Here is a 23,736-nt window from a genome sequence, read left to right as displayed (position 1 = left end):
CATAATTGGAATAATTTTGACCACTTGGGTTTTTTTTAATATGCACCCACTGCACGGTCAACTGGCGTTCTTGCATTTCGCGCTCATCGAAATGCGGCCGCGGTGGCTGGGATTTGATCCCACGACCTCGAGCTTAATGCAGCACGGCACCAAAGCCGCAAAGCAACCACGGCAACTAATGTGACACTAGAGTTCGTGATAGGAGGCATCAGTATGTTTGCGAAGCACGGTAGAACTTTTTCTTTTTGTTTTCTTCACCAAATCCACAAAATTCACATTTCTAATGCTAAATTGAATACTCCGACCTGAAAGATTTCCTCCTATTGTCAAAGACTTTAGCGCAATTCAAAAAAGACAGGGAGGTGACGGAGCCTTGTCCTGTGTCTCTGTCACGTCCCTGTCTTTGTTGAATTGCGCTAAAGGCTTTGCCAATATGAGGAAACCGTACCAACTAGGCCCAAGAATAAGCCTTGTTGAAAGATTTAATGATTATCGGATTGGACATGAAGATTATCTACCAAACATTATAGTTGCAGAGAGGGTATCACAAGACAAGCGCCGATCTTCCACGCTGACTCTTTAACTGCAACTCAGTAGCAGTCACTGCACTCTTCACAGGCACATACGCTTCGGCGGTCCGTTCGTCGCTGGTGGCCCCGAGTCTTGAGGAACCCCTCTGAGTGCAGTCAAGCAACAAGCTCACAAGGGGGAACACAGAAGGTTTATTTCTTTATTTTTTGCCGCATGACGTAACGAAATGGTGTAGGCGAGGTACTCTTCACCTCAATCTCTCCACAGCAGTCCATGTACATAAGAACCTAACACAAGGCAGTTGTGTGTCCAGAGCGCTACTCGCAAAATTTGGCATGAGTCCAGCCTGTAACCCTTTCGACAGCTTCTAGTCCAGCCCATGCATTTGGTATAACCCACTGTGCACTCATCCGACCCGTAGGCGGTCTCTTAAATGTAGGCGAGTCGATTTGCATTTACAGGTGACCGAAAAAAAATAAAACATAAAATGTAGCAACACAAACACTAATTCCTAATTTATGTTAACCACATATATACTAGCATATCTCTATCTGGCTGCTACCAACACAGAGCTAGTTTCGTGGGTCCAATGCAGGCCTTGCCTTTCTTCGCCTTTTATCTGTTCACTTGAAAAGCAAACCTTTCTCACCGTGTTCGTCAACTAATGGCGGTGCGAATGCAGGAACTCCGCGTTGAAATGTGCGTAGTCGTCTCGGAGCTAGAATCTTATATATTTGTCACTGCGGGAAAACTGGGAAACCAGCTGGAACAAAGTGCGTCGGAGTTGTAGGCATGGAGCATTCGTCTCTGTCCTTTCCTTTTTTTATGTGTGCCATGTTCACGGCGCTATAATTTCCTTGTAGGGTAGATACAATGTAGCTCATGGGCATCTATGAGCGCACTTTTTTATTTTGTTTTTTCTCCAGTGAAACAAATGTGGAAAACGTCAGAGATGTGATAAATGGTCCTCACTCCTCCTATTACAATTATTTCACCTTTCCCTGTAAATAAGCTGTCAGTAATAAAGCATGAAATTCACTTTCCTACAACTTTACCCCAATAACTGGTAGCCGACAGCGAATTACAAAATCTGCCAATAAATTCACAAAGCTTCGTGTGCCTATAAAATTTCTCGGCATTAGTTGGTCGCGTTTACTAATATTCCGATCCACATCCCACTAGCCGGCGTCTCGATCCTTTCATGAAGCTTTTCTAGCTTATAGATAAGAATGCTTTGTTCTCTTATATTCTGCTTACAGCTCATGCAAGGATGAGAACACAGAAAGATTGCACAAGCTAATAGCGCTGACGCGCAACTCGATTATTTATTGGCCCTACAGGTGACTTCAACGCCTGTGAACTCACATTTGAAAGAAAAACAAAGAACCAAGCGAGGAATGGCAATCAAGAGTAATATAGAAGTCACTTCGGTTAAAAATGATGATGCTGGCAGATGAAATAGGGAAAGGCAGTCCAAACATCCTGAACTTAAACTTACAGCGCCAACACCTAAGACGGACCACAAAAGGAAGATACGGCACACACTGGCACTCGCATTTCGTATGTAGTGTGTCGTATCGCCTTTTGTTGTTGGTCTTAGGTGCTTGCGCTGTAAGTTTAAGTTCAGAATTATGTACCAACTAGGCCCCAATGAAGATTTACTGCAGTCCAAAAAGGCAAATAAAGATTAACCAAGGCCTGCCAGTAGAGTGCAATGACAATCAAACAAGCAGCACAACCATTTTAAGAAGGCGGGACAGCTCGGCACCAAGAAAGACCGTTATTTACGATTAGCTTTGCTATAGTGTTATTATGTTGTACTGGAGGGCTCCACGGGTGGCCCCTAGTTTGTATTGCCACCAGTAGTAGTGGGTACAGTGCTAACAGGCAGGCACGGACAACAAGAAGTGCGCGTGCTTCTCGCCCGCTCGATAGCCAGCTCCCATAGCCTTAGCAAATTCAAAAAGTAAAGTCACAAAACCACAATTATATTATTATTATTATTATTATTATTATTATTATTATTATTATTATTATTATTATTATTATTATTATTATTCAACTTAGGCTATTGAACATTATCTTTGTCTTTTGCATATTCATCTTCAGCCCAATTCTTACACTTTCTAGGTTAAGATTCTCAATCATTGGTTGTAATTCGTCCTCATTGTTGCTGAACCGGACAATGTCATCCGCAAACCGAATGTGGCTGAGATGTTCGCCGTTTATCCTCGTTCCTAAGCCTTGCCCAGTCTAAGAGCTTGAATGCTTCTTCTAAGCATGCAGTGAATAACATTGCAGAGATGGTGTCTCTTTGCCTGGCCTCTTTCTTGATAGGTAATTTTCTACTTTTCGTGGGGGGAACCAATGTAGCTATAGAATCTTTGTAGATATTTCCCAAGATATTATCGTATGCCCCCGGTACTCCTTCATTACCCAGTGCCTCTATGACTACTGTTACCTATACCGAATCAAACGCCTTCCCATAATTTATGAATTATAGGACTTATTTTCCCCTAAAACGGGATATCGTTCAAATTCACGTGGACCGGGCCTACTTCTTTTTCTTTTTCCGAGGCTATAGTAAGTACAGTAAAAACTATATGAATGTCGCATATGGTGTTTTGATGCATACAAGCACATCTGTATATATGTCCTCATTCATGCTAGTCGGCCCTGATCTCATTTTTCCATCTTTTACTTTATACACACAATATGTTTTTGATGTCAGCGCCTGTAAAAGGGGTTTTATTGCGATAGCAATTATATGGACACTTCAACCGGATTTCTGCCATCGGTGTCGTCGTCGCCGTCGTCGTCGCCGTCGCCGTGAGGTTCCGTATAGATAAAATCTTCTCCGCACGCCGTATGCCCCAGAGGCAGCGTGCGGGGACGCGCGCTATCACGGAGAGCGAACGCGCTCAATCTCCCACGCGCAAGCAAGGAAGCGGAAAGCCAGCGCCGGAGGGAGCGGGGGGGGGGGGGGGGGGGGGGGGCACTTCTCTGCCAACAACCGCGCTCGTCCGCACAGTCTCTTATCTCTCCCACGCGCAAGCAACGAAGCGGGAAGCCAGCGCCGGAAGGAGCGGGGGGGGGGGGGGGGGGGGGGCGCACTTCTGCGCTGCCAACAACCGCGCTCGTCGTTCGTTCGACCGCACCGTCTCTTATCTCCACACGGCTCTGACCTTTATGCGCCGTCCATTCGCCGCTCAGTTTCCGTTGAAGCGATAGACCGCACGTACAGCGGTGAGCACTGTTAGGGTGAACACGCGAGCGCGTGGCCGACGGCACTATCAGCGCCGCGTAACAGCCATCGTTGGAAACATTGCACATGCGCAGCATGTGCTTTGCGAAACACTCTTTCCACCGCGCGCATCACGTCATCGATACGCTTGTTCGTCGTCTGCTAGCCGCATTTTTTGTTCGCTGAGCTGATACCTTCTGCATTTCAAGGTCCATCTGGATTGAAGATTGGCGCGTGAAGGAAAAAAGTGAGTGTAAGAGGGATAATTATTAAACTTTTTATTCAAGAAAATTGCACTTTTGCAATTCAAGTTAAACAAGACCATGAGAACAAATATAAAAACATGAGCAAATCTAATAGCGAGTCATGTGACCACTTACAGCAACGACTGCAGCTATTCTGGACGGTAACGAGTCGTAAAGTGATCGAACATATTCCCGATCGGCTTTCAGCCTTTCCCACTCGTTGCTGACTTGCGCCCACAACTGGTCCGAAGTCGCGGAATAAAGGGGCTTCCTTGCCAAAGAAGCTTTCAGACGGCCCCACACGTTTTCTATCACATTCAGGTCCGCTCCTTTCGGAGGCCATTCCAGTAGCTGCATGTGCTGCTCCGCCTGGAACTCCTTGACAGCCCGCGCCGTGTGTATCGGTGACCGGTCCTGTTGGAACAGGTAATCACCGTCTGGGAATAAACTGCTCGCATATGGCAACAGCACATTGTTCAAAATGTTGCAGTATTGTTCCGACGATAAGTGTCCACGTATACGTTGCAGGGGCCCTAAACCATATCTTGAAACAGCACCCCACACGTTCACACTCGATCTCCCACTGGCAGAAACACCTTGCACGTTGTCCGGGTCGTTCCTGCGTGGCATTGTGACGTTAACTAAAACAATTGCTTTTCAAAGCAGGAAGTTTGCCTCACCGTGTGCCTGGTAGTCTCCAAACACGCAATCTTTGGTCTTGTCGCGTCGAAAACGTCGACTCATCCGAAAAGATGACGCGACCCCACTCTTCTGATGTCCATGCTTCGTGCAGCTCAGCGAACTGCCGTCGTGCGTCCTTGTTTGCCGCCGTTAGTAGTGGCTTCTGCGCTGCGACGCGACTGCGAAGGCCCGCAGTACGCAGGCGACGTCGAACAGTGGTGTCCGAAACGTCCAAATCCAAGTCCTCGCGTATTGCTGGGGCTGGCAAGAAAGGGTTACGAACAGCAGCTGCAACTATGAGGGCGTCTTCATCGTCTGTGGTAGCTTTAGGGCGGGGCGCGCGGGGTGCATCCTGAATGCGACCTTCATACTTGTAGGCTTGAATTATCCTGTTCACAGTCTTCAGGGGCCTATTAACTAAAGCGCCAATATACCGCTGGGAAAAACCTTTCAGGGAAAGATCGACAATTGAGCGCCGTTCATCATCGGGAACCCTAGCCATAATACGATCTGGCGACAGAATGAACGGCTGCGAAAGATGTTTGGTTGTTTTATATACGGCGTTGCATGCACAACAACTTTGAAGGGAACGAATAGACACGCCCCCATAGATATACAAGTTTTTTTGTCTTGTTCTGTTCAAGCACAGATGTTTAAAGAAATCTTAAAATGCAGGATGCATGGGCTTAGAAAACAAAAATGCGGCTAGCAGACGACGAACAAGTGCATTCATGACGTCATGCGCGCGGTGGAACAATTATTTCGCGGAAGGCGTGATGCGCATGCGCAATGTTTCCAGTGATGACCGTAACGGGGCGCTGACAGTGCCGTCGGCCACGCGCTCGCGTGTTCACCCTAACAGTGCTCACCGCTGTACCTTCGCCCGCTGCTGCGGCGTATATATGCGCTTGCTGCCAGCGTTTTGACAGTCGTTGTCTGCAGTCATTCAGTGTGATCTATTCATGTTTGTTTGTGCGCGCTCACACCACGCTTATTCAATCAGTTAGTAATAGTCGGGCCACATTTTCCAACGCACGCTACACATGCAATGCTGCCCGGGTCGGCAGTGCAGCGCTACAGGGGTGTCCCTTCGCACGCGCTGCCCACGGGAAGCGCTTCTCATCAACACCACCCTTTCACACGCGCCTTCTCGTGGTCATCGAGTCTCTCTTCATGTCGGTCTACTTGCGCCGCAGCACACCTGCTTACTTAATCAGCTCATGTTTACTACAATTCATATTGCTACCAAAGCCGCTCACCTTACTTCGTATGACATTGCTGTGTTGCTATCGCATTCATCGCTTCGCCCTTAGGGCGAAACTGTGACATTTTTAGAAAAGCAGTTGCGTGTGAAATATATTTTCTTTTCCTCTTGCACTAACGCATTCAAATATGGTTTCTTTTCCCTGGCATGATTGAAACACTTGCTCTTTTTAATCCTGCAAAAAGTACTTGAAGCCAGTTTGAGTGTCCATGATTTATTCTTAGGTTAAAATATTTTTACTCACAATTAAGCTTTGGCCATAGGCGTTTTGTGTGTTAGCAATGTATGGCGTGTGTTTTAGATTTTGCTGTTAGCCCTCTGCTGCAATAGCCAATAGCTCATGTGTACATCCATACGCGAAAATTAACATGTTTATTACAAGTGCGGGCATTTCGGTCTGTTTTGGAAAGCAGCAATAGAGATGGTACCATAGATCTCCCGGTGGATGCCTATATCCAGGTCGAAACGCCATAGTGACAGGAGCAAGGCTCGAGCCGTCGCCGCTGGCAGAGCCGTTCGGCCATTCGGCACACGCTTACCAGGCTAGAGTATGTCCAGAGCAGGCGTCGAGCCTTGGCGCCGTTTCCGTGCTGTCAGAGATGGAGATGCAAGTTGCAACATAGCCATCCTTAAAAGCTGTCTGCTCGGTGCCGGCGTCAGAATCTAACCAAGTGAGAGTTTGTGAGTATTCTGAAACTCGGAAAACCCCGGGAATGAGCCAGCAGACATCTTGGTGAGCGCGATCACAGCAAGCCGCTCTCAAAACGGTTCCCATCTTCATCCACACCTTTCCTTCTTCTCTGCTACGCCAAGCATCAAATTCGACAAGTGAGAGACAATAACGTAAGCAAGAACTACGCAAACAACTGCCGTCAAAGACACCCATCACCAAATCCCCGTGGTCGAAAGGGGCGCATAAAACCTTTGGGCACAAACCGAGCAACACATTCGCTCTCACGGCAAACATACGCCGAAAAAAACGAAAATTTAGCAAAAAGCGAACAAATGACAGCAATGCTGATGATGATCAGTGTAGGGGGGGGGGGGGGGGGTGAGCGCACAGAGTTGTACGCGGCCTGAACCCCCCCCCCCCCTACACTGATGAGTTATCCCACCCACGCCATCGGCCATTAGAGCACGGATTCCGTCTGCGACAGTTTTGGAGTCTGACATGCTCAGCCACGAGACTTCAACTACAGCCTCTTAATTAGCTGCACTTCGGGCAGCTCTTTAGACTGCGGGCCAGAGGGCTGAGTCTCGGGTCCCATTTTAGGGGCGAAGCTCCTTAGGGTCGGAGCCTTGTCCCTCGTCGCGCCGTCGTAGCCACGCTATAGTGCTCGCCGCTCCCGCTAGAGGCGCAGCTGTGCTCTTTCTCTCTCGTTCCCGACGCGCGATCTCTCTCTCGTCCGTAGCTAGGGGCGCTGCGGTGCACAACGGCTATATAAGCGCTGTATATACTGTGCACATGTACAGTATATATATATATATATATATATATATATATACTGTACATGTGTATATATATATATACATGTACATATATATACATATATACATATATATGTACATGTATATATACATGTACATATATATATATATATATATATATATATATATATATGTGTGTGTGTGTGTGTGTGTGTGTGTGTGTGTGTGTGTGTGTGTGTGTGTAAAGTATATGTACGCCACGCTCCGTCTTCCGGAAGCCAGAAGCCGGCTTCCAGCTTCCGAAGAACGCTACTGGCGTTTTGCCAGAATGATCCTCCGGCCGGTGCTTCGCCCCCTCATCATCATTCACTTCGTGGATATGCAGTGTTTTTTTTTTTTTCGACTCAAGAACGGCCTTTCAGACTTTCAAATGAGCGCGCACTCGGAAACAAATTTTCGTGGGCATGAGAAGCCTGTGAACCAAAGCCTCTCATATGCATCACATCGTTATGTTGAAATGGTTACCTGCCCCCTGTGGCATACAAGGCAAGGTTCAGGTTAATCGCGCTGCCACAGTGGCTTGCTTCAACAACGCTTCAACAGAATCTATCTAGATACCGCCCTCGTGAAAATATACGGCTATGGAACCCACAGTTTCTTGGCGTTCGTAGCAGTCCCTCCCCTCTGGTGTAACACCTTACATTATTGCAAACACCTCTACGAAGTCGATCCGCATTGTGGCGTACACATGGCGAGAGCCTTGAATAGGCAGGAACAAGCATGGCTTCGGCGCATCACCGGACCTGTGAGAGCTTACAAAACCAATGCGACTGCTGGCGTTATACGTCACAGAGACAAGTAACGCCACGCCAAGTGCTCGAGGTTTGAAAAGCTATGCTAGAATAATTAAATAGCCTGCACCATGAATCAGTTAAATCACCTTAGTGCGTTTATATGCATGCAGCTTCTTCCACGCTTGTGAGTGGGGCTTAACGATAAGCTTGAAGCTTATGCAGGGTTTCAAATATTGTCGGTGTTCCTATGTTAAATGCAATGTGACGCGGTTTGCCGGAATGTAAATTTTGAAGGTAGAGGTTCGAAGCCGGTTGCGGCACATCGCTTATAACAATTGTGAATATAGAGACTTTCGATCCAGCAACAAAAACATGTGCACAGGTACTGGAGTGCTTCAAGAAACAAGCAGTTTAGTGTGTATCAGGCCATTACGACTTGATAAAAGGTCTTCAAATGTAGTCAAGGCATTCTGATGGTCCGTGGTCTCACAAAAACGCAAATAACTGCCACTTTCATTGTTAAAGTGAATGTTTCTTTGCCTATTTTCCCAGGTTTGATGTGACTGCTGGGTGCTGCTTGGTCGATCGGTATCTCGGCGGATAAATTTGTAGATATTGATACGGAACAGACGCCACAGTGTGGCTGCACTGAGGAGAACGAAAGAAGAATGGGAACCGAGGGGCTCGATTTTATTAGTCATAACCACAGAATGCCAACAGACAACGAAGCCAAGGAGAGCATCGGGGAAATTAAGTGTAGTTGAAATTGGAATGTAGAAAATAATGAAGAAAAGGTAAATGAAAGTGGACGAAAAGATAACTTGTCGCCGGCGGGAGCCGAACCCGCAACCTCCGCGTTACGCGTGCGTTGCACTACCAATTGTGCTACAGCGACGGCCATCAATCAATTCGTCCACTAACTTGGGTATTTAAGTTTACTAGATCTAGCCCTAGGAGTGTTAGCCAGCGCCACTCAGAACCATGGTGTGCGGATGTGGAACATCCTTTTTAGCCCGATGGCGTCACGATACACGTGAGGCCATTTCGCACACGCACTGCTGGGCGTGGCAGTGCGTGTGCGAAATGACCGCCCCTCCCCTTCTCTTCCCTGTCTGCGCCGTTGTCTGAGCCGGTGGCTTTGATCTTTGATGCACTTAACCTTACACCCCGCTTGACCGTTATATATGCACCCGATACGCGGGCATCGGGATGAACCTGGGAGTAGTGGGTCTTTCACAGTACACTGTACTAACATGGCTATGCACAGGAAGGGAGAGCCATAACATAGGGTCGGTGCTGTCGGGCGATCGTGGCGCTGACATGAAAGAAGGGAAGCACGGGTGGATGACACGCTCCAGTGTGTTCATGGCCATGTTTTCTGGGTGAAGTATCGCGCCGGGCACAGCTTTCGACCTACTCCACGTTTCTCGCGCGAAGCTTTACTGCCATTTTCCTTCTTCTGCTAGATGATTTTTTTTCGTGCTTACACTAGAGATTCATTTCGATCAGTTGGACATAAGATCGGATCCTCCTCTGAGAGCAGAATCCAAACAAGGGGAAGTAGGTCAAATATGCGAGAACGTATAAAAAAGAAGGGGAGCAAGACCCCGAGCCAAAGGTGGGATCTGGTGATTTTACTTCTAGATGGTTTGCCCGTAACGTCACGGATGCAGATACTAATTCTGCTAATATCGAAACATGTTTGCCATGATGACATCAGTCCACCACGTCACACGAAATTCACCCACCGTGTTAGCTTAGCTTGTGAGGTGTCACACTGCTAGCTCGAGGACGCGGGTTTGATTGAGCCACGGCGGCCGCATTTCGATCAAGGCGAAATGCAGGAACACCCGTGTACTTGGATTTAGGTGTACGTTAAAGATCCCGAAGTGGCCAAAATTAATCCGGAGTCCCCACTGCGTCATGCCTCCCAATCATATCAAGGTTTTGGCACGTAAACTCCCAGCAATTATTAGAGAGTTTTAGATTAGGGGCCTCAAACGTTTTGGGGCCCCAATGAAATAGCGTCGAAGCCACTGCGCATGCGCAAGACGCAAACTGTGTTGGGGTTTAGCGGAGCCCCAAAAGCTGCCCCAAAAGCTGTCGTTAACAAACATGGCAGCGCCCATCGAAGCGACGGCTCTAACCTAGCAACAAACTGGTTAAGTTCGTAAGCGAGGACAAGTGATTGCGGTTATCGCTTTCTCTCAACATGTGTAATGAAGATTAATTCATTAGACGCCGCTGATTCCCAATTAAGTTGTCGATTTCATGGCTCATAGGCCTAACACAGATTGACTTGGCTGGGCGAAGGTACGTAAAGTTGGTTACTCAAAACTAAGTGCAACAAGTAGCTTGCTGCTAATAGAATAAGTTCTAAATTGTAAGTAAACGCGAGAACATGAAAATCTAAATTACTATTCTTAGCATAAATGGTATATTTTAATTTAATATTTATAACAGCTTATCTTTGACGCCGTAGTGACGCTGCAAGCGCAGCACGCTATCTGCAAACGCAAAACGCCTGTTTTAAAACTCTTCACTCCTGCATGCCTGAACGCTAACACCCGCAAAGCTCTTTGGGGGCCCCTATTCTAAAACGTTTTGACAGTAACCGTTTTCACAGCATAAGCACTGTTATCAATTTGTCGTTTACCTGTGCTATTTGTGCGCTGTCGCGGCTTTTAGCATTTTGAGCGAGTTACGTTCGGGACGTGCGCCGAAAACGACTGCACGCTTCATAATGGTGTGCCGTTTTGCACAATACTGTAATCTTTTAAAGCTTCGCTTACACCGATTCAGACAGTGAGTGGCATCTGTTGTCTGTCACTTTATTTTAACGCATGTTCTTGCTCTGCTAGAGACCTATATGATGGCGGCCAGGTTGATGTAAATATACAGTATATGGAGCATGTACCAGCTAACCAGGGCCAAGCTAACTGAAAAAAAAACGAGAAAACAAGATAGGACGATGAGACAAATGGCACGAGGTATCACAGCGCGAAAGACTTGTTTTAGCTCATAAAAAAAGAAGCGGTGAGCACGTCGCCCTTGCAGATCGCTGGGCAGCTGTACTTCTACGCCGTAGGCAGAGGTGACGTGAGAGATCGGTGATTTTAAACATTATTTTGCGTTCACGACAGCTAAAAACCAGAGTTCGTAGTTAATATTACTGTAAATAACTCAAAATAATAATGTAGTACTATCTGTCATAAAATAAAAGCACTAATTTCGCCCTCTGCAGCGATTGGCTGGAACAAGCATCCGGGGCCAACCAAAAAGTGTTCTATGCAAGCATAACGTCACTGTTGTTGATGTCAAGGGCCGACCGTCATGGTGGCACGGACATTTTGTTACGACGGGTTGTGCAAAAAAGGATTGCTGTAGTCGAATGTGAAAATGTCATCATCATCATCATCATCATCATCATCATCATCATCAGCCTATATTTTATGTCCACTGCAGGACGAAGGCATCACCCTGCGATCTCCAATTACCCCTGTCTTGCGCTAGCGTATTCCAACTTGCGCCTGCAAATTTCCTAACTTCATCATCCCATCTGGTTTTCTGCCGACCTCGACTGCACTTCCCTTCTCTTGGTATCCATTCTGTAACCCTAATGGTCCACCGGTTATCCATCCTACGCATTACATGGCCTGCCCAGCTCCATTTCTTCCGCTTAATGTCAACTAGAATATCGGCTATCTCCGTTTGTTCTCTGATCCCCACCGCTCTCTTCCTGTCTCTTAACGTTAGTCCTAAGATTTTTCGTTCCATCGCTCTTTGTGCGGTCCTTAACTTGTTCTCGAGCTTCTTTGTTAACCTCCAAGTTTCTGCCCCATATGTTAGCACCGGTAGAATGCAATGATTGTACACTTTTCTTTTCAACGACAGTGGTAAGCTCCCAGTCTTGATTTGGTAATGCCTGCCGTATGCGCTCCAACCCAATTTTATTCTTCTGTAAATTTCTTTCTCGTGATCAGGGTCCCCTGTGAGTAATTGACCTAGACCTTTATATACACAAATAAAACTGCAAATAAAGATGGCTATATATGGCTACGAAATTTTTTGCACTTCGTTTGTGTTTGGCTACATTTGGGCTACAACTTGTCTAACTGTTGGCTACGCAGCCTCGTTGGACCTGGCAACACTGGGAACAAGCTTGACTGCGCCATCGGCGACCAAGGGCGCCTGCTTTAGGTGCATGTGGTACTCAAACAATACGCTAGAACGCTGAAAAGCGTGCATACAAGGTCACGTATTTTTACAAGCATATACGTATACATGGCACTCATCAGGTGAACACCAAAGCGTCGGTGTGCTGTTATGAAAGGCGGAGATGTGGGTACACTACATGCTACATTTGGCCGATCTTTATGGCGCAATTGTAAAGTGCAGCAAAAACCCGAACACGAGGCGGTGTTGTCTTTTTTTTTTCTGTTTCTATGCTATCATGTACTATCGTGACCAATATGAAAGGGAACACAGGAGCGCGTGTCAGATAGCCTCGAACCCTGCTATGGCGATACGCGGCGGCCGCCGTCGGAAACAGTGTGGAAAGGGGGACGCTGTTCTAATAACTGTTGGTACTCCCACCATGGGTCTGTTTCACTGCGGCACATAGCCGGCTTTCGGCGGCCAGTGAAACGCCGTAAGCTGCCGTTTTCGACAAACGCAGGCGCGGTGGGAGTGCCAACAGTTAGCGGAAGAGCGTCCCCCTTTCCGCTCTGTTTTCGACAGCGCCATCCGCGTATCGCTCTAGCTCGGTTTCGAGGCTATTTGCCACGCGTTGGCGTGTCCCTTTCATATTGCTCACGATAGTACATACAAGCGCCAGGGTATTTTGATGGCTGTTTTCCTTGTTTGACTTTCCCTTTTGGCACACGCCAAAAGGAAAAGGGAGAATATAAAGAACGTAAAAAAAAGGAAGCTTTTCCACGTGTGAAGCGGAAACCTTGAGGAAACCTCGCAGTCATTACTCAGCGTTTGTCGCTCTAGTGCCTGCGCAGCAGCTGGGGCAGGCTGCGGTGGTCTCGACAAAAGCGACGGAAGTAAGCACTACACGTCCTGAAAGAAAAAAAAAGACTTTATTCAAACTGTAACTGACTTTGTTGGGTGTGCGATAACACAGCTAATTATGGGTGCACTTAACCCAACATATATTACTAGCTTTTTGTAAGTTCAAACACAATTCACCTTGCGCGACTGCTAAATTTCACGCTAGCGCGAAAAATAGGCACGTACGTTGCTGTACGTTCAGTCGCCTTGCAGTATTCCTGGTAATACTGGCCCTCGTTCCTCCGTTTTAGGAAAGCCATGAGTGAGTGACATAACTTTATTTGAAATCCGGCGATTGGGAGGCCTGGGCCTGGGGCCGCCTAGATGGCCACTGGGAGCTGTTGCTCCCGCACGGCATCCATGGCTCGCTGGACGGCCCAAAGTTGGTCTTGGAGTTCTGAGCTGAGCAGCGTGGCCGACCACCGCGCCCGTGGATTTTCCAGGGAGGCTACCATTTTTTCTTGATATATTTTACATCCCCACAACATATGTTGAAGGGTGGCTCTAGCGGACTTGCATAGCTTGCATATATCGCTGGCGTGTATATCTCGGGGTAGGAAGTCTTTAACTGCACGGGACTCACATAGGCTTCTGTTTGTAATCGCCTCCAAGCAACGGACTCAGTTCTGTTCAGTTTAGTGTGAGGCGGTGCTAATATTCGCATCTGATTTTGATAGAATTTTGTAATATCGCTAAACCTTGTTAATCTGTCTTTTTCTCTCCAGATCTCCTCCTCCGCGTTCCCCTGACCAATGGAAGTCACTCCTTGCTCAGCTCCAGCTTCGCGGTGTGCTACCTCATTGGGGTTGATTGCGTGAATGCCTGGAGTCGTAAGGAAAGCCATGACAACCACACATTTTCATCGTCCACAATAATAGGCAGAGTAATGTGTTCCTGAACAATCAATATCACAGGGGTAGTTATTGTGTTGTAGAGGCGCTAGAAGCAAACGCTCGCGATGGTCGCGAAGGAAGAGGACGTAGGGTGAAGTGCCAGCTACGCAGGCGGAGTTTTTTCAATGCGAAGCATTTCTCGGCGAACATTTGCCACTTAGACAGTATCTATCTATCTATCTATCTATCTATCTATCTATCTATCTATCTATCTATCTATCTATCTATCTATCTATCTATCTATCTATCCGCCTACGTCTTTGTGCTCTCACGGCCGTTTCGTTAACTTGGTATGTACCAAAACAGGTATCGCATGACAATAGTGTATGACGAACATAAATGATCGGTCATGACATGAATGTCATGACATGTGTGTCATGTAGGTCATAAAACAGCCGCATACGTCTTGGAGCTCTCATTGTCGTTTGGTTAACTTGGTATGTACCAAAGATGGCACAGTATGACAAGAGTGTGTGATGAACATAAATGATAGATCATGACATGGTTGTCATGACATGCCTGTCATGTGGGTCATGAAACAGCCGGCTACATCTTGGTGCTCTCATGGTCGTTTCGTTAACTTAGTAGATACCGAAATTAACATCGAATGACAAGAGTGTATGGCGAACATAAATCGCAGGCTGTGACATGAATGTCATGACCTGTGTGTCGTGTAGGTCATAAAACAGCCGCCTAAAATGACAATGACCCAGCGAAAGAAGATTACCACTCAAAAACCACTGAAATTGGTTTGGACGTGGGTACTAAGTGAAGGAAACACTAAAAGATGATGGCATGCAGAAGTCAGTCATGAGCATGACTCAGCAAAATCACAATGCCTCAGCGAAAAAAGATTAACACTCAAAAACCACTGAAATGGGTTCGGATGTGGGTAATAAGTGAAGCCAACACTAAAGGATGGCGGAAGCCATAGTCATGACCATGACTCAGCAAAAATCACAATGACTAAGCAAAAAAGATGAACACTGGAAAACCGATGGAATATGTTCAGATGTGGTACTAAGTGAAAGAAAAGGCTAAAGGTTGATGGTCGAAGTCATTGTCGTAAGCATGACTAAGGCTTTCGCCTTAAGGTCTCTTAGGCATAGCTATAGGGACTCGTGAGGCCTCATGACATCAATGGCATGACATGAGTGTCATGTAGGTCATGAAAAAGCCGCCTATGTCTTGGTGATCCATTGGTAATTTGGTAACTATTGGTTAACTTGGTAGGCTCGCCGCACACTACTTTGCAGAACCTCGATTCCCACAGGGCGTGGGATCTGCCGACTTTTTTTTTTTTTAGCACTTGATCTCACTCGCACTGCCCTCTGCACATGCGCCGCGTTGTATTCGAAGGCGCTGCTATCCTATTTCAGGGGTCTACGATACGGTAGAATTTGTCTCCGGCATGGTCTAGTGGTTAGGATACCTGGCTATGACCCAGGAGCCCTGGTTCACTTCCAGGTGTCGGAAAGATTTTTGTAGCAATAGCTACATTACGCCAGGTTTTCGCCTCTTCGCCGTCACCGCACTTTGAGCTGTGGCCGCACTGTGACGTCACACCACGGCCCTCGATTCGGAAGCAACTCGGCTCGTCGCGGTCGCCGCCCGCGCACCGCTCCTGCCATTGGTAAAGTCCCTATATAAAAAAAGTACCGCCATCCTTTGATCAACGCCGCGTCTCTGTCTCCTGTATCTCCGATTGGACGATGATAGCGCGCGCTTTCACTTCTTTATATTTTGTTTTTTTCCGCCTCAGAGCCATGTTTAAAGTCACTCTGCACAGCCGCAGTCGCCGGCGGCGGCGGCGGCGCGCGCCTGGCCTGAAAGCTTCAACGTAGACTTTCTAGGGACGCCACCATCGACTTGCTTTCGCAAGCAAGAAGTAAAGAAAAATCCAAGCGCTTTAGGAGAGGAGACGGTGGGGGAAAGATTAGATGGCGGTACTTTTACTATTGACCCTTTTCGCGGAGCAGTTTGTTTTAGAGAAACGAGATGGCGCTCACGGCGGCTCGCCATACCTCTCCTCAGCGACCGCGCACGAATACGAAACCATTACCGCTTTTACCATGCTTCTGTGCGATCAGCTGTCGGAAATGCAACTGAGTTTTCGCCAACACACTGTGCTCCAATCATGCTAGATTGAATCATGTTGATTGAAGGCGTGTGCAGTAGTTGGCTGCAAAAATGGTCACTGGCATATTAAGGAATAGAATTAATGAGTGTATCCGAGTTCGCCGACCGCTGCTGCAACTGTCCGAACGTGACTTCATGATGTACGGCTTTCCTAGAGGATACAGAAATTTGCTCATCCGCCCGTCTTGCATCGCTAACCTTCAAAGAAAGGGCTTCATCCCCAGAACGTCGGGGATGACGTTCATCCCCAGAACGTCTTTTTTTATTGTTGGGTTCTTTCATTCGCTGGCCACAGGTAACCAAATCATCATTCCAGCGCATCGTTTCTCCCGCCATACGCATCCCAATGCTGTGTATCTACCACGCGCCCATTCCACCACGTATCAGCGTTCTTTTTTTCTGCACACAGCCCGAGAATGAAATACCCTTCCTTCTGACATCGCCCTCATCACCGACATTTCCCGTTTCAAATCTGCTATTGAAGACAATCTTTCAAATCACGCCACCTAACCTGTCCCGCCATTTTTCTACGTGCCCACCCCTCATGTAATGTCCCGTTCTGGGACCTTTGAGGTATCGTGAATAAATGAATAATTAATTAATTATTATTTATATACGATAAGTCGTGATTACACAAAGAAATTCGGTAGTTAGACCTGTAAGTGGTCTGATTAGATTTTTTGTGGTGATAAAATATATATTTATACTGCAACGCTACGTAGACTATCTCTGGGCAGAGATTCAATAGTTCCAGCATTTGATAATCCAGCCATTTCATGCAGTAAGGCACACCCATCATTGGGCGCGGCTGATTAAAATCCGGACCTCTCCCCTCGCCCGAAGTTTAAATATATCAAGCCTATTGTTTTGTTTTGTTTTTGTTTTTTTTTCAGTATGGTTAGGCGGTAATTTCTAACTGCGGGAACTGTCCAGCGCCAGGACTTCTGCGCAATACAAGCGTGTATGGCGGATCTCGTGCGTCGCCCGCTACAGCGCGTCACGAGGAGGCACAATACTCGCTGCCCAACCCGGGGATCAGTAGTAAAAAAAGCATTATTAAAGTGGTGACTCGATTAAGAAATAAAATTTAGCTTCAGTTGTAGTTTTGTTGGACTTTCCAGTGTGTAGCCGAAAGTGCCCGCTTTCGAAAGTGTGTGTGTGTGTGGGGGGGGGGGGGGGGGGCAAATGGCATGCTTTGCCCCCCCACTTTTGACAGTGGGGGGGGGGGGGCAAGTGCCCCCCCTGCCCCCCCCCCCCCCCCCGGTAGATACGCCTATGAGTGAGTATACCACTCGTTAAACCATGACAAAGGGTGTAGCACCGCTTCCTATCATAGTAAGTTTCGCGCACGTTATCTATACACATCTGTCCCAAATGGCAGGAAAACTTACGGCCACTCTATCGCCGACGTATCAAGAATAAGGGAATGGGCGCACACTGGAATATATGCGCACTCTATACGCACAATAAATGATGGACTACACCTATGGCGCACGTCGAACCTGAATATTTCGTGACGGTCCACAAGAGTAAGCGAGTTACTAGCTGTAATATATATTTGCTACAATGTACAAAACAGCTACGTACGCTGCAAGCCTTGTGCGCAGCAAGAAGAAATCTATCGGAACTTAGCACTACCGCGAGCGATTAGGCAAAAATATTCAGATAGTGGCCCCACCGAGGAACTTCACAAAGAGCAAAACACACTAATCCTGACCTAATTCATAATTGGAAAGCTCGGATAGCTTGGAATACACATCTAGCCCCGCTTTTAGAACAAGCACTATATATGCTGCTTGCGCCGTTTGGACATAGCTTGATAAGCCCCGAAAGCGCTTTTGCATGTTCTTTGAAGCTGTGGTCAAAGCTTCGTGTCGTCCGCCTATAGTCACCGTCTACAATATCTCCGAAAACAGAGTTTTTTTCGCGGCGATCCTTTTCGCGGCGATCCTGTGGGCGCTGCCATGTTTGATCACGTGGTGACGCGTCCATTGCTTGCCTCAACTGCCTCCGTTGCCTCCTTGTTTACAATGGAAGTGTATGACGGCGGCGCGGCTTAGAAAACCTCTGTTTTCGGAGATATCATAGACGGTGACTAGGTGGACGACACGAACCTTTGATCACAGCTTCAGAAAACATGCAAAAGTGCTTTCGGAGCTGATTAAGCTATGTCCAAACGGTGCAAGCAGCGTATATGGTGCTTGTCCTAAAAGCGGGGCTAAATATGTATTCAAGCTATCCAAGCTTTCCGATTATGAATTCAGTCAGGATTAGTGTGTTTTGCTCTTTGTTCTTTATTCGGCAAATATTTTGAAGCAGTGGCTTGTCAGTTTCTGACTGAGTGAAGTTCCTCGGTGCGACCACTATCTGATTATTTTCTGCCTAATCGCCCGCGGATGTGCTCACTTCTGATAGATTTGTTCTTGCTGCGCACAAGGCTTGAAACGTAGCTGTTTTGTACATTGTAATACCTTGTAAAAATATATACTACAGCTAGTAACTCGGTTACTCTTGTGGACCGTCACGAAACATTCAGCTTCGACCATTCGTGCGCCATATGTGTAGTCCGTCATTTATTGTGCGTATATAGTGCGCATATATTCAAGTGTGCGCCCATTCACTTATTCTTGATACGTCGGCGATAGAGTGGGCGTAAGTTTTCCTTCCATTTGGGACAGATGTGTATAGATAACGTGCGCGAAACTGACTATGACAGGAAGCGTTGCTACTCCCTTTGTCATTGTTCAACGAGTGGCACTCACTATTGCCGAAGTTCTGGGAATGAAGCCTTTTTTTTTTGAAGGTTAGTGATACAGGGCTGGCGGATGAGCAAATTTCTGTATCCTCGAGGAAAGCCGTACATCACGAAGTGCCGGTAACACGTTCGGACAGTTGCAGCAAAGGTCCGCAAACTTGGCCACACAGATACATTCTATTCCTTAACATGCCAGTAACTATTTTTGCAGCCAACTACTGCACACGTCTTCAATGCACATGATTCAATCTAGCATGATTGGAGCACAGTGTGTTAGCGAAAACTCAGTTACATTCAGACAACTGATCGCACAGAAGCAAGGTAGACGCTGTAATGGTTTCGTATTCGTGCGCGGTCGCTGAGGAGAAGTATGGTGCGCCGCCGTGAGCTCCATCTCGTTTCTCTAAAACAAACTGCTCCGCGAAAATGGTCAATAGAAGAGGAGAGCTCGCATCGCTGCAGCCATAGTTGAGGCCGCAGTATGGATGGTAAAAAGTCGGCCAGCCTGAAGGACGCCAGAGAGCGCCACAACGTTTCTCCTTTCTTAGTCTAGGGGGAAACCACTAAGTTTAATAACATGTCTAACTACAAGTAACTACTAAGCGCAGCCGGGGGTCTTTAGCTATCGCTACTCGACTAGGTTTAACCAGAGCTAAACTACAGCAAGTTTATTGTGATTATTTAGTTTGCTTTCAATATTATTATTATTATTATTATTATTATTATTATTATTATTATTATTATTATTATTATTATTATTATTATTAGTATTATGTTAGTACACATCGACAGGTTAGGTTAGGTTAGGTTAGTGGGTAGTAGTAGTAGTAGTAGTCGTCGTCGTCGTAGTAGGTAGCCACGTCTACTTTTATGAAAAAAATATAGAAAAACACCGCATATCCACGGGGTGAATGATGATGAGTGGGCGAAGCTCCGAAGGGAATCATCGGTAAACCGTGAATCTTCCGTGTAATTCGCCCAGTCTCGCCGCACTAAATCGAACGATTGACTTCCACCAATGACACGCGCCATATTTGACATCATTCCTATTTTATAACAGCGCCCTTCATTATAATTGCACCATACCCCGCTTAAGGGGACGCTAGCACAAACGCGTTAGAAACGTGCAGTACTCTCTAGTAAGGGGGAGAGGCCACAGCGTCTTACGCAGCCGTTTACACATGCCGGAACGTGCACTGCGTTTGCCGACGCCATCACATGACTGCTGAGAGAGTATAACCCCCGTATTCATAAACGCTCCTCGACTTGAACTTGACTTGCCATCGCCTTCAACGCGTTTCGAACGCGCTGCCCAAGGCGGTGGCAAGTCAAGTTCAAGTCGGGGAGAGTTTATGAATATGGGGGTAAGGCGGAGAGGCCACAGTGTCTTACAATAGCTTCTTACACGGGCCGTAACGCGCTATAGCACAAACGCGTTAGAAACGCGCAGTCTTTCGTTAATGTTGGGTATTTATTGTCGTCGTGGTGCGTGTGTCCATGTGCGCTTCGTGGCGTAGTGGTTAGCGCAGCGCGTTCGGAAGCGAGGGGTCCCTGGTTCGATTCCGCGCTACGGACACAACTTTTGGAATTTTTCTTTTTCATAAAAGTAGACGTGGCTACCTACTACGACGACGACTACTCCTACTACTACTACAGAGGAGGGACAGACCCACATCCTAAGGAGCTTCGCCCCTAAAAACTTGTACCAGCTACACATGGAAAACTATGGCCAACCCGCCCTCGTGGGTATGTGCCATATGTTGAAGGCGACAACACCAACAGCAAAAAAGCCGGCAGATCCCACGCCCTGTGGGAATCGTGTTATGTGAAGCGGTGTGCGGGGAGCCTATCAAGTTAACGAAACGACCATGAGAACACCCAGATGCAGGTGGCTCTTTCATGACCTACATGACATTCACATTCATGTCATGAGTCGAGTCCCTTTACCTACACTTAAGAGACCTTAAGGTGAAAGCCTTAATCATGCTCATAACTATGACTCCTACCAGCATCCTTTTAGCGTTTCCTTCACTTAGTACCCACGTCCGTACCCATTTAAGTGGTCTCTGAGTGTCAATCAATTTTAGCTGAGTCATTATCATTTTTCCTCAGTCATGCGGATGACTATGACTTCTACCATCATTCTTTAGTGTTTCCTTTGCTTAGTACCGACGTGAGAACCCATATCAGTGGCTTTTGAGTGTTAAGCTTTTTTCGCTGAGTCATTGTCCTTCTTGCTCAGTCATGCTCATGACTATGACTTCTGCCATCATCCCTTAGTGTTTCCTTTACTTAGTACCCACGTCCGAACCCATTGCAGTGGTTTTTGAGTGTTAATCTTTTTTTGCTGAGTCGTTGTCATTTTTGCTGAGTCATGCTCATAACTATGACTCCTACCAGCATCCTGTAGTGTTTGCTTCACTTGGTACCCACGTCCGTACCCATTTAAGTGGTCCCTGAGTGTCAATCATTTTTAGGCGAGTCATTATCGTTTTTCCTCAGTCATGCTCATGACTATGACTTCTACCATCATTCTTTAGTGTTTCCTTTGCTTAGTACCGACGTGAGAACCCATTTCAGTGGCTTTTGAGTGTTAAGCTTTTTTCGCTGAGTCATTGTCCTTCTTGCTCAGTCATGCTCATGACTATGACTTCTGCCATCATCCCTTAGTGTTTCCTTTACTTAGTACCCACGTCCGAACCCATTGCAGTGGTTTTTGAGTGTTAATCTTTTTTTGCTGAGTCGTTGTCATTTCTGCTGAGTCATGCTCATAACTATGACTCCTACCAGCATCCTGTAGTGTTTGCTTCACTTGGTACCCACGTCCGTACCCATTTAAGTGGTCCCTGAGTGTCAATCATTTTTAGGTGAGTCATTATCGTTTTTCCTCAGTCATGCTCATGACTATGACTTCTACCATCATTCTTTAGTGTTTCCTTTGCTTAGTACCGACGTGAGAACCCATTTCAGTGGCTTTTGAGTGTTAAGCTTTTTTCGCTGAGTCATTGTCCTTCTTGCTCAGTCATGCTCATGACTATGACTTCTGCCATCATCCCTTAGTGTTTCCTTTACTTAGTACCCACGTCCGAACCCATTGCAGTGGTTTTTGAGTGTTAATCTTTTTTTGCTGAGTCGTCATTTTTCCTGAGTCATGCTCATAACTATGACTCCTACCAGCATCCTGTAGTGTTTGCTTCACTTGGTACCCACGTCCGTACCCATTTAGTGGTCCCTGAGTGTCAATCATTTTTAGGTGAGTCATTATCATTTTTCCTCAGTCATTCGGATGACTATGACTTCTACCATCATTCTTTAGTGTTTCCTTTGCTTAGTATCGACGTGAGAACCCATTTCAGTGGCTTTTGAGTGTTAAGCTTTTTTCGCTGAGTCATTGTCCTTCTTGCTCAGTCATGCTCATGACTATGACTTCTGCCATCATCCCTTAGTGTTTCCTTTACTTAGTACCCACGTCCGAACCCATTGCAGTGGTTTTTGAGTGTTAATCGTTTTTTGCTGAGTCGTCATTTTTGCTGAGTCATGCTCATAACTATGACTCCTACCAGCATCCTGTAGTGTTTGCTTCACTTGGTACCCACGTCCGTACCCATTTAAGTGGTCCCTGAGTGTCAATCATTTTTAGGTGAGTCATTATCGTTTTTCCTCAGTCATGCTCATGACTATGACTTCTACCATCATTCTTTAGTGTTTCCTTTGCTTAGTACCGACGTGAGAACCCATTTCAGTGGCTTTTGAGTGTTAAGCTTTTTTCGCTGAGTCATTGTCCTTCTTGCTCAGTCATGCTCATGACTATGACTTCTGCCATCATCCCTTAGTGTTTCCTTTACTTAGTACCCACGTCCGAACCCATTGCAGTGGTTTTTGAGTGTTAATCTTTTTTTGCTGAGTCGTTGTCATTTTTGCTGAGTCATGCTCATAACTATGACTCCTACCAGCATCCTGTAGTGTTTGCTTCACTTGGTACCCACGTCCGTACCCATTTAAGTGGTCCCTGAGTGTCAATCATTTTTAGGTGAGTCATTATCGTTTTTCCTCAGTCATGCTCATGACTATGACTTCTACCATCATTCTTTAGTGTTTCCTTTGCTTAGTACCGACGTGAGAACCCATTTCAGTGGCTTTTGAGTGTTAAGCTTTTTTTGCTGAGTCATTGTCCTTCTTGCTCAGTCATGCTCATGACTATGACTTCTACCATCATTCCTTAGTGTTTCCTTTCCTTAGTACCCACGTGTGAACCCATTGCAGTGGTTTTTGAGTGTTAATCTTTTTTTGCTGAGTCGTTGTCATTTTTGCTGAGTCATGCTCATAACTATGAGCATCATCTACCATCATCTTTTAGCGTTTCCTTCACTTAGAGCCCACGTCCGAACATATTTAAGTGGTTTTTGAATGTTAGTCTTTTTCGCTGGGTCATTATCTTGACCTACATGACACGCATGTCATGAGATTTATGTCATGACCTATCACTTATGTTTGTCATACATTCCTGTTATACTATGCCAATTTTGGTACATACTACATAAAGAACCGACCATGAGAGCACAAAATCATAGGCGGCTGTTTCATGACCTATATGACACAAGTGTCCTCACATTCATGTTAGGACATATCATTTATGTTCATCATATACTCTTGTCATAGTATGCCAATTTTGGTCCATACTAAATTAACGAAACGACCATGAGA

General features: G+C 46.4%; 1 protein-coding gene and 1 non-coding gene across 2 annotated transcripts in view; one reads left to right on the top strand and one right to left on the bottom strand.

Moving 5' to 3' along the window:
* Positions 1–7,233, bottom strand: part of LOC125945000 (isatin hydrolase-like) — a 73,131-nt gene extending 65,898 nt beyond the window's left edge. Inside the window, exons 1-2 of the mRNA XM_049666516.1 lie at positions 7,183–7,233; positions 6,505–6,555 (exon numbers count right to left, since the gene is read on the bottom strand). Coding sequence (XP_049522473.1) covers positions 6,505–6,555; positions 7,183–7,233 — 102 coding nt within the window. The remainder of the gene's footprint in view (positions 1–6,504; positions 6,556–7,182) is intronic.
* An 8,310-nt stretch (positions 7,234–15,543) lies between these two features.
* Positions 15,544–15,614, top strand: Trnah-aug (transfer RNA histidin (anticodon AUG)). Its single transcript has one exon. It is a non-coding gene; the product is annotated as a tRNA-His (tRNA).
* Positions 15,615–23,736: the final 8,122 nt, after the last annotated feature.

The sequence above is a fragment of the Dermacentor silvarum genome, chromosome 4 (assembly GCF_013339745.2).
Source record: "Dermacentor silvarum isolate Dsil-2018 chromosome 4, BIME_Dsil_1.4, whole genome shotgun sequence".
NCBI classification, from domain to species: domain Eukaryota; kingdom Metazoa; phylum Arthropoda; class Arachnida; order Ixodida; family Ixodidae; genus Dermacentor; species Dermacentor silvarum.
This window is presented reverse-complemented; position numbering and strand designations above follow the sequence as displayed.